A 12,361-nucleotide genomic window follows, 5' to 3' on the forward strand; every position below is an offset into this window, starting at 1 on the left:
CAATAAACAATCTAGCTGGTGTGGTCTTCTCGGAGGCCTCCTGCCTCTAACTGTCCTCTGCCTCTCAACACCCACTCCTGTTCCGTCTCATTCTCCCTATCACCCTCTACCTCTTCCCAGTGTCGGCCACTACTGTACCTGTCACCTATTGATGCCCCGAGGGTGTCCAGCCACGGCAGGTCCAGGAAGCCCTACGCCCCAGAGAATCCCCCCAAAATTGACTGCCGGCTTACATATGTGGAATGAGCACACTGAGGTAAGACTCCTACATTTGTTTATTATGGCAGTCAATATTGAGGGGATTCTCTGGGGCGTGGGGCTTCCTGGACCTGCTGTGGCTGGACACCCTCGGGGCATCGCAATCTAACATTTATTTTAAAACACTATGGCACTTATAGTTTGTTTTATGTATGTGTAACACTTTCACACCATTCTTTTTCACTCTTCACATTATTCACACATGCACCAGTATCTGCTCCTACCTATCTAATTCTTTACTTGTACCACTCTTGCGGTGCCCTGGAGTTATCTGGCTGGGTGACTTTGGGGTGTCCTGCCCCCCGGACCTGAACCCCTGTAGTTAGTGTTAGGGACTTACCCAATGAGAGGAAACGGTGCGGTGGGTAAGCTCATAGTCCTGGCCAGGATTATGCTAAATGCCTCTGGTTATTACAGGTTGAGCTAGTGTGAGATAGTGCACCTGCATCTTTTTCCGTCTGTATATTGTATTATGTCTCAAGCAGAGTAGCACCTCATTACCTAATTATGGTGTGCAAACTAGGCCCCCCCCCCCCTCCCTTTGTTAATATGCCATTGGTCTCTCCTCTTTTAAATCCCATGCAAGGAGTTATTAAAAGGGAATCAGCAAATCAGTTGACTGGTGCTAGACAGTTAAGGACTTTGGGAATGCTTAATCTTACATTTTGGACATATTTCTTTCGTTTAAAAGTATATTCAAGCACCACCAATAAACACATAGCTTTGGATGGAGTTCTTGTTTACTAATGTAACAAGTACAGTAGATGGGAACCATTCCTTCAATAAAAAAAAAAAAAGCAGTAAACAGTTCTTGCGCTGTCTTGATGCAAAAGACACTTAGGGGTTTATTTACAAAGAGTCGGGTTATAAAATTGTCAGGTTTTAAAAAATTGGACAAACATGCTCAGAAGTGTCGGGTTTCAAAACTAGACTCTTCGTAAATAAACCACTTAATATCTATCCATAAATGTTTATGGAGATTTCAAAAATGTTCTGTTAAAATGTGAAATAAAATTGAGTGCATGTAAATGACAATATTGGCCAGATACCAAGGTCTATTGATTAACATACAAATACCCTGCAAACATCAACAAGAACTTTGATTTTACTAATATCCCCAGTTCTTACATTCTCTTACTACAGTATCCTGGGACGTCAATGATACATGACAACAGACACATTTTGTACATGCTTCAATAACCTACACACTGTAGAAACTCAATTAAACAGTTTCTTCACGTGCCTGTATTTTTATGAATCTGACCTAACCCATATTAGCTCACAAAATAGAATTCTTCTACAGTATATCCTCAGGACTACCAATATGCACAAGAATCAGTGAAAGGTTATATGAAATCCATGGACTGACCAGCTGGTGCAGTCTATACATCTTAGCACTGTGCTAGTATACAGTACTTTAGACTCGAATCACAATGCGAGATTTTGAAAAATAGTGCAATTCTTCATAAAAAATGAGACAACAATGTGCCCCAGTGGCCTGTGTTTTTATCATAGTCTGATTGATTTATTTTTAGAAAAAAACAAAATGAAAGTTTCATTGCACTACATTACATTATTAATGAATGTGCAATTGCACCCAGCTTTGCATTTGCTGTATTGTGACATGATATGTCTATTTTGTGGCAATGTAACTGCTTTAACATGAAGCACATATATCTGCATTTCCAGATGTTGAGGTTTACCTGCAGCTGCAAAATGTTCTGCTTATAGGACTAGTTGGGCATTACTTGCTACATGCAGACAGGGCACATTAATGTTTTTCCAACCTGATGCCAAATACACACACACAAAAAAATGATATTGTCTTGTTGAACAAGATATTTGAATGAAAATGCACTTACTGGTTCCTGGATGGCCAAGGAGCATCTTTCAAAAGATGCTCAGGAGTTTTAATAGACAACTGTTATATACTTTCAATGAGAAGGATTTTTTAATGTCCAGGAGCATTTGATATTGGTACAGTATGTGCATATACAGATGTGTCCACTTACAAATGCATCTTATTTGCAAAAACAATGTTAATAGGATGCACAAGCAACTTATGCTGATTAAAATGCTGTGTGGCATGCCTATATTCTGTGTGTGACCGTGGTTGTAGCTACATACGAAATAGTATGTTACAGTGTTTTCCTACAAAACACTGAAATGTACCTTTTCGTATGCAGCTACTGCCAGAGACGCACAGAGAATATAGGCAAATCATTTTAATGAGCAGAGTCTTCTTGTGCATGCTATTCACATAGCGATGTGAATAAGATGCATTTTCGGCTAAAAAAGATGCCCAACACTAACAGAGTTTACGGGGCCTGTCAGCTCACTCACACTTGGCAAATCCTGCGGCATGGCGACATGAGGCAAGATGTAGGAGGACACATCTGTATAGGTCCACAAATAATAATGTACTAAAAATGTCAAATACACACAAATATGACAGTCGGACTATACCCTTTCATATATTAAGACTTACATGAGCCTGATATGAGTAATATTTGAAAGTTTCATGAAAAATATGTTCCTAAAGGGTGGTAGAATTCAGATTTGAGGTGATGTTACTCTTTTGATAATCCATAATTTCATAAACATAAGCGTGGAGTGACCTGCCAACGGCAGTCTAAAAAACCATAATGAGCCTGGGTAAATAGGCATACAGGTTGAGTATCCCATATCCAAATATTCCGAAATACAGAATATTCCGAAATATGGACTTTTTTGAGTGAGATAGTGAAACCTTTGTTTTCTGATGGCTCAATGTACACAAATTGTGTTTAATACACAAAGTTATTAAAAATATTGTATTAAATGACCTTCAGGCTGTGTGTATAAGGTGTTTATGTAACATAAATGCATTCTGTGCTTAGACTTAGGTCCCATCACCATGATATCTCATTATGGTATGCAATTATTCCAAAATACGGAAAACTCCCATATCCAAAATATCTCTGGTCCCAAGCATTTTGGATAAGGGATACTCAACCTGTATTACATATTGGTATACTTGTAAATGAACTCGAATGTCTTCAACTTATAGTTAATTTAACTTTAATGTCTTATATGTATACTAGTCCGTCAAAATGACATAACATTATAACAGTAATGTCAGCGTCGGCTGTGCACGCCTGAAGGGAGTAACTAATCACTTGAATTCCCCCTATAGAGGTGAGGAGCAGCATTAGCCTTGCATTATATAGGAAGCTAGGTCTATATATAAAAAAAAATACAGGAAATAACAACATGTTCTGTAATAATTTGTGCCATAAATGTGATCTAAATAACAATACATAGCAATGCACAGCTTATACAATTGAAATATACAATGTGGAAATTTAGTGCAAGATTCCTAGAAGATATATCTTATTTTTGGCACTCTCTGAATCATGAAAATGTTACAAAAATAGTGTTCTATAAATAATGTGCTTGGCCTACTCTATTTTCCTTTGTATCCCAAGTTCTTAAGGTAGAGTGACTATTGTCAATAGTAGTTAAACTCAAGCATCTTGGAAGTTACACTCCACTTCTGAAAATGATTATAAGGCAGAACTTTTTTTTTTTAGTGTTTCTGTAATTATACAATTTTGTCTACAAAACATGTAAATGATTCATACACAGTTCTAGACATATATACATGAAACAGTATATACATTTTCTTTATGTTCATAATTTAAAACTCCTTTACAGAAATTAAAGTGCCACTAATGTGCTCATCTTTCTGAGACATTTTGCTGCTCTTTGTGGAAGTCCCTTGGATATTATGATACACCACATCAACTGTAATGCAAAGGTTGCACTAATCCATCTTTGTAAACACGGAGAATGGCTTCACAAACAAACTTGTATTGACTCTAAAAAAAAACAAGAAAAAAATGTTAATAGCAAGAATAAAAAATGCACAAAATATATATATATTTTTTTTGCTTTAGGATACAGACATACAGCAAGGGTTTTTAGGAAAACTGAACAACCTTATTTTCACTAATGGCAAAAATAAGAATTTACTCACCGGTAATTCTATTTCTCGTAGTCCGTAGTGGATGCTGGGGACTCCGTAAGGACCATGGGGAATAGACGGGCTCCGCAGGAGACTGGGCACTCTAAAAGAAAGATTAGGTACTATCTGGTGTGCACTGGCTCCTCCCTCTATGCCCCTCCTCCAGACCTCAGTTAGGGAAACTGTGCCCGGAAGAGCTGACACTACAAGGAAAGGATTTGGAATCCAGGGTAAGACTCATACCAGCCACACCAATCACACCGTACAACTTGTGATAACCATACCCAGTTAACAGTATGAACAACAACTGAGCCTCATTCAACGGATGGCTCATAACAATAACCCTTTAGTTAAGCAATAACTATATACATGTATTGCAGAAGAAGTCCGAACTTGGGACGGGCGCCCAGCATGCATTACGGACTACGATAAATAGAATTACCGGTGAGTAAATTCTTATTTTCTCTGACGTCCTAGTGGATGCTGGGGACTCCGTAAGGACCATGGGGATTATACCAAAGCTCCCAAACGGGCGGGAGAGTGCGGATGACTCTGCAGCACCGAATGAGCAAACTCAAGGTCCTCCTCAGCCAGGGTATCAAACTTGTAGGACTTAGCAAATGTGTTTGAAACCGACCAAGTAGCTGCTCGGCAAAGCTGTAAAGCCGCCCAAGACGAGCCCACCTTCCTTGTGGAATGGGCTTTCACTGATTTTGGATACGGCAATCCAGCCGCAGAATGAGCCTGCTGAATCGTGTTACAGATCCAGCGAGCAATAGTTTGCTTTGAAGCAGGGGCACCCAGCTTGTTGGGTGCATACAGGATAAACAGCGAGTCAGTCTTCCTGACTCTAGCCGTTCTGGTTACATAAATCTTCAAAGCCCAGACTACGTCCAGCAACTTGGATTCCTCCAAGTCACGAGTAGCCGCAGGCACCACAATAGGTTGGTTCAAATGAAACGATGATACCACCTTAGGGAGAAATTGGGGACGAGTCCGCAATTCTGCCCTGTCCATATGGAAGATCAGATAGGGGCTTTTACATGACAAAGCCGCCAATTCTGACACCCGCCTAGCCGATGCTAAGGCCAACAGCATGAACACTTTCCACGTGAGGTATTTTAGCTCCACGGTCTTAAGTGGCTCAAACCAGTGGGATTTCAGGAAATCCAACACAACGTTAAGATCCCAAGGTGCCACTGGTGGCACAAAAGGAGGTTGAATATGCAGCACTCCCTTTACAAATGTCTGAACCTCAGGCAGTGAAGCCAGTTCTTTTTGAAAGAAAATGGATAGGGCAGAGATCTGGATCTTTATGGACCCTAATTTGAGGCCCATAGTCACACCTGACTATAGGAAGTGCAGAAATCGACCCAACTGGAATTCCTCTGTAGAGGCCTTCCTGGCCTCACACCAAGCAACATATTTTCGCCATATGCGGTGATAATGCTTTGCTGTCACATCCTTCCTAGCTCTTATCAGCGTAGGAATTACTTCCTCCGGGATACCCTTTTCTGCTAGTATCCGGCGTTCAGCCGCCATGCCGTCAAACGCAGTCGCGGTAAGTCTTGGAACAGACAGGGCCCCTGTTGCAACAGGTCCTGTCTGAGAGGCAGAGGCCATGGGTCCTCTGTGATCATCTCTTGTAGCTCTGGGTACCAAGTCCGTCTTGGCCAATCCGAAACGATGAGAATTGTTCTCACTCATCTTTTTCTTACTATTCTCAGCACCTTGGGTATGAGAGGAAGAGGAGGAAACACATAGACCGACTGGAACACCCACGGTGTTACCAGTGCGTCCACAGCTATCGCCTGAGGGTCCCTTGACCTGGCGCAATATCTTTTTAGCTTTTTGTTTAAGCGGGACGCCATCATGTCCACCTGTGGCCGTTCCCACCGATTTGCAATCTGCTCGAAGACTTCTTGATGAAGTCCCCACTCTCCCAGGTGGAGGTCGTTCCTGCTGAGGAAGTCTGCTTCCCAGTTGTCCACTCCCGGAATGAACACTGCTGACAGTGTTTGCACGTGATTCTCCGCCCAACGAAGAATCCTTGTGGCTTCCGCCATTGCCACCCTACTTCTTGTGCCGCCCTGGCGGTTTACATGGGCGACTGCCGTGATGTTGTCTGACTGAATCAGCACTGGTTGGTCTCGAAGCAGGGGCTCCGATTGACTCAGGGCGTTGTATATGGCCCTTAATTCCAGTATGTTTATGTCTCCTGACTTGACCACAGGCCTTGGAAGTTTCTTCCCTGAGTGACTGCCCCCCATCCGCGGAGGCTTGCATCCGTGGTCACCAGGACCCAGTCCTGTATGCCGAACCTGCGGCCCTGGAGAAGATGAGCACTCTGCAGCCACCACAGAAGAGACACTCTGGTCCTTGGGGACAGGGTGATCAGCCGATGCATCTGAAGATGCGATCCGGACCACTTGTCCAACAGATCCCACTGAAAGATCCTGGCATGAAACCTGCCGAAAGGAATGGCTTCGTAAGACGCTACCATCTTTCCCAGGATTCGCTTGCAGTGATGCACCGACACCTGTTTTGGTTTCAGGAGGTCCCTGACCAGAATCACCAACTCCTGAGCCTTCTCCTCCGGGAGAAACACCTTCTTCTGTTCTGTGTCCAGAATCATACCCAGGAAGGGCAGACGCGTCGTAGGAATCAGCTGCGACTTTGGAATATTCAGAATCCAGCCGTGCCGTAGCAACACTTCCTGAGCGTGTGATACGCTGATCAACAACTGCTCCCTGGACCTCGCCTTTATGAGGAGATTGTTCAAGTACGGGATAACTGTAACTCCTTGCTTCCGAAGGAGTACCATCATTTCGGCCATTACCTTGGTAAATACTCTCGGTGCCGTGGACAGACCAAACGGCAACGTCTGGAATTGATAATGACAGTCCTGTACCACAAACCTGAGGTACTCCTGGTGAGGCGGATAAATGGGGACATGCAAGTATGCATCCTTGATGTCCAGAGATACCATAAAATCCCCCTCTTCCAGGCTTGCAATGACCGCTCTGAGCGATTCCATTTTGAACTTGAACTTTTTCATGTAGATGTTCAAGGATTTTAAATTTAGAATGGGTCTTACCGAACCGTCCGGTTTCGGTACCACAAACAGTGTGGAATAGTAACCCTTTCCCTGCTGAAGGGGGGGGGGGGTACCATTATTATCACTTGCTGGAGGTACAGCTTGTGAATTGCCGCCAGGACTACCTCCCTCTCCGTGGGAGAAGCTGGCAAGGCAGATTTTAGGTAACGGTGAGGGGGGGTCACTTCGAACTCCAGCTTGTATCCCTGCGATACAATCTGTATAGCCCAAGGATCCACCTATGAGCGAACCCACTGATTGCTGAAGTTTTGGAGACGCGCCCCCTCCGCTCCTGGCTCCGCCTGTGGAGCCCCAGCGTCATGTGGTGGACTTAGTGGAAGCCGGGGAGGACTTTTGCATGGTGCAGCTTCTTTCCTCTACCCCTGCCTCTGGCAAAAAACGATGCACCTCTGACTTTCTTGCTTTTTTGAGAACGAAAGGACTACATTTGGTAATACGGTGCTTTCTTAGGCTGTGAGGAAACCTGTGGCAAGAAAGTCGACTTTCCAGCTGTCGCTGTGGAAACGATGTCCGATAGACCGTCCCCAAACAACTGCTCACCCTTATAAGGCAAAACCTCCATGTGTTTTTTAGAGTCGGCATCCCCTGTCCATTGCCGAGTCCATAAGACCCTCCTGGCAGAAATGGACATTGCATTTATTCTAGAGCCCAGCAGGCAAATGTCCCTCTGGGCATCCCGCATATACAAGACGACGTCTTTAATATGGCCAAGGGTCAGCAATACGGTATCCCTGTCCAGGGTATCTAACTCCTCTGACAGAGTATCTGTCCATGCTGCTACAGCACTGCACATCCAGGCTAAAGCAACAGCCGGTCTCAGTAGAGTGCCAGAGTGTGTATACACTGACTTCAAGATACCTTCCTGCTTTCTATCCGCAGGCTCCTTTAGAGCGGCCGTATCCTGAGACGGCAAGGCCACCCTCTTAGATAAGCGCGTCAGCGCCTTGTCATCCCTAGGGGAGGATTCCCAGCGTAACCTATCCGTTGGCGGGAAAGGGTACGCCATTAGTATTCTCTTGGGAATCACCACTTTTTTTTATCAGGGGATGACCACGCTTCTTCACATAACTCATTTAATTCATGTGATGGGGGAAAAGTCACTGGCTGCTTTTTCTTCCCAAACATATTTACCCTCTTGTCAGGGACAGGGTCAACCTCTGAAATGTGTAATACATTTTTCATTGCAATAATCATGTATCGGATGGCCTTGGTCATTTTAGGCTGTAATTGTGCCTAATCATCGTCGACACTGGAGTCGAACTCCGTGTCGGCATCCGTGTCAACCAACTGAGATAGTGGGCGTTTTTGAGACCCTGACGGCCTCTGAGGCGCCTGGGCAGGCCCGGGTTGAGGGCCCGGCTGTCCCCCGGCTGCAACATCATCAAACCTTTTGTGTAATGAGTTTACATTGTCATTTAAGACCTTCCATATATCCATCCAATCCGGTGTCGGCACAGACGGCGGCAACACCACATTTATCTGCACTTGCTCCGCCTCCACGTAACCCTCCTCATCAAACATGTCGACACAGCCGTACCGACACACAGCACACACACACAGGGAATGCTCTGACTGAGGACAGGACCTCACAAGGTCTTTGGGAGACAGAGAAAGAGTATGCCAGCACACACCACAGCGCTATATAACTCAGGGATACACACTACACAAGTGATTTCCCAATAGCTGCTTAATATACAACTTTAGTGCCTAAATGTATGTGCCCCCCCCTCTCTTTTTACCCTTCTAGTGCCAGGAGACTGCAGGGGAGAGCCTGGGGAGCGTCCTTCCAGCGGAGCTGTTAAGAAAAATGGCGCTGGTGTGCTGAGGAAGAAGGCCCCGCCCCCTCAGCGGCGGGCTTCTTTCCCGCTGTCTGTGACTGAAAAATGGCGGGGGAGTTTACACATATACACTATCTGACTGTATTATGTGTATATTTATGCCAAAGGTACTCTAATTGCTGCCCAGGGCGCCCCCCCTCCAGCGCCCTGCACCCTACAGTGACCGGAGTGTGTGGTGTGCAGTGGGAGCAATGGCGCACAGCTGCGTTGCTGTGCGCTACCTTCAATGAAGACAGGAGTCTTCAGCCGCCGATTTCACCTTCTTCCAGCTTCTGATCTTCTGGCTCTGCGAGGGGGACGGCGGCGCGGCTCCGGGAACGGACGATCGAGGACAGCTGCCTGTGTTCGAACCCTCTGGAGCTAATGGTGTCCAGTAGCCTAAGAAGCGCAACCTAGCTGTGAACAGGTACGTTTGCTTCTCTACCCTCGGTCCCACATAGCAGTGAGTCTGTTGCCAGGAGAAGCTCACTGAAAATAAAAAACCTAACAAATACTTTCTTTAACTAGCAGGCTCAGGAGAGCCCACTAAGAGCACCCAGCTCTGGCCGGGCACAGATTCTAACTGAGGTCTGGAGGAGGGGCATAGAGGGAGGAGCCAGTGCACACCAGATAGTACCTAATCTTTCTTTTAGAGTGCCCAGTCTCCTGCGGAGCCCGTCTATTCCCCATGGTCCTTACGGAGTCCCCAGCATCCACTAGGACGTCAGAGAAAATACATGCATCAAAGGTAAATATATATATGTAGCCATGCATCATCTCTGCTGTGATGCGGCATGCTGCAACATGACTATTCACAGCCTGGCGCACCATTGTAGCAAGAAGAGCATGGCTACATCTGTGTATATATATCTCAATCTACTATCAGTAGAATAAAGGCACTCTCCAGACTTTTGAAACATTCAAATCAATACTGTATTGCTTTATTTGCATGCCATTACACTGACATTTCGATTAAAGGGAATATTTATTAAGGCTTCATCATCATATGCACATATTACTTACTTGTGCAGTGTGTCTGTCCAAGTATGCTGTATGTGGAGCATAGTGTGTCTGGACAGACACACTGCACAAGTAATTAATATGTGCATATGATGATGAAGCCTTGATAAAAGCAAACTGTACACTTACTGTATAGGTAACCACTTGCAACTTCAGTTAAGTAGTTCTTCAACCTACTCTACGACTAATATCAAAGTAGGTTACGGCTACGTTTGTAGCAGAACAGTGAAGTGCAAAAAGTGCTCAGTGCAAGATCTGATTGCAGAATGTGCCAATACTTCAGGATAGCTTTGCATAATGGAGTAGATTCTGGCAAAAAAACAATCTTTTTAGTTTCTATTAGTTTGTGGCTCAAGGAGGTCCTCACGAGAAAGGTTCAGATATTTGTTAATTGCTTCCTGGACTTCTTAAGGGGTTGTATCATTAAAATTCTTCCCCATTGTTTTCAAAGCCTCTGGTAAATAACAAATGTTCGAAGTTATCCTGGCAACCCTCATCAGTTGTGAATAGGGTAGTCCCTTCTTTAGGGGGTGTGAATGAAAGCTCGAAGCTAACAGAAGAGTATTTTTGTCTGTGGGCTTCCTGAAAATCACAAAGACAAATGTGCCATCAATAATCTTCATGGAAACATTCAGAAAATTGATGGAACAAAAGTCATAGGTGCAGGTAAATATAATTGACCCTGGTAACCGATTTAGCTTATCCACACAATCAAGGAGTGCAGTTTCACTCCTTGTACACAATTTTAAAAGGTTGTCAATAAATCAACATTTTTTTTGATCAATTGAGAAAAATTATATCAGCCAACAAATAAATATTTTCATAATTATACATGAAGAGGTTGGCATATGATGGGGCCATATTGGACCACATTGTGGTCCCCTTGAGCTGCAAATTATAAAAAAAAAGTTTTATGCAAAATAATCTAAATAAGCAATAACAAAAATTCCTATGGTGGTCCCGTATATTGTGGACTAGAGCCAACCACACTCCTTATCGCCTGCATATCTTCTGTATGATCTATATTCGTGTATGTGGAGCATAGTGTGTCTGGACACACTGCACGAGTAATTAATACGTGCATATGATGATGAAGTCTTGATAAAAGCAAACTGTACACTTACTGTATAGGTTACCACTTGCAACTTCAGTTAAGTAGTTCTTCAACCTACTCTAGGACTAATGATGATGTATATGTATAATCTATATTTGTGTATAAACAGGTGACATCAAGCATCACCAGTATACAATTAGTTGGTAACAGACCAACTATTTTAAGCATACACATAAAAAGTCCTTGACAACTTTGCTTCCTGGCTTCCTCACTTCTGACATTCCCTCCATTATCTTAGTTGATTCCCATTCGTTATCACTCACAAAAATCCCCTGCCTTTAAAATCCTTAACCTCACATCTTCCCTTGGTCTCTCCCAGTGGACTTCCTCACCCTCCCATGTGAATGGGAGGTCACTTGATCTGGCCTTCACTCACCGTTGAGATATTTCTGATTTCTCAAACTCCCCATTTCCCTCTATGACCACCATCTGCTCTCTTTTAACTTATCTCTCTCTGCTTCTCCATCTCTACATTGAGGTTATCGACACCACTTTTCTTTCCTCCCTTTTCTATTCACTTCTCTCTCCTATTATCTCTCATTGAACAAGCCACTTCGCTATACAATGCATCCCTTACTTCTGCTCTTGATTCTGTCACTCCATCGACCACTATTCACCTTTGCAGATCAAAATCTCAACCTTGGCACACCAAATGCACCAGATAGCTGCAAAAATGCTCATGTACTGCTGAGCGACAGTGGAGGAAATCACTCTGTAATAAAGACTTCCTTATTTCAAACCTATGCTCTCATCCTTCAGTGCTGCCCTTTCCCTCGCTAAACAGCCGTACTTCAAGAACCTCATCTTCTTCCATTCTTCCGACTCCTGACGCCTCTGTCAATTCCCTCCTCTGCCCACCCCCACCTCACCTCCTTTCTGCACTCAACTTACTTCACATCCAGAATTTACTCCATAAGTCTCCATCATCAACCAGCCACCTCCTTTCCCTGACCACCCCTGCCCATAACTGTTACCAATTCTGACATCTTTCTCCCATGTATTTGGTGAAGTCATCCTGGGCCTCATCC

General features: G+C 44.1%; 1 protein-coding gene across 3 annotated transcripts in view; it reads right to left on the reverse strand.

Moving 5' to 3' along the window:
* Window positions 1-799: 799 nt before the first annotated feature.
* Window positions 800-12,361, reverse strand: part of PTPN3 (protein tyrosine phosphatase non-receptor type 3) — a 1,027,556-nt gene continuing 1,015,994 nt past the window's right edge. For all 3 annotated transcript variants that reach the window (XM_063922728.1, XM_063922729.1, XM_063922727.1), the window contains one exon: window positions 800-4,118. In XM_063922728.1, coding sequence (XP_063778798.1) covers window positions 4,041-4,118 — 78 coding nt within the window. In that variant the 3' untranslated portion in view covers window positions 800-4,040. The remainder of the gene's footprint in view (window positions 4,119-12,361) is intronic.

This window comes from Pseudophryne corroboree, chromosome 5 (assembly GCF_028390025.1).
Source record: "Pseudophryne corroboree isolate aPseCor3 chromosome 5, aPseCor3.hap2, whole genome shotgun sequence".
Lineage (NCBI taxonomy): Eukaryota > Metazoa > Chordata > Amphibia > Anura > Myobatrachidae > Pseudophryne > Pseudophryne corroboree.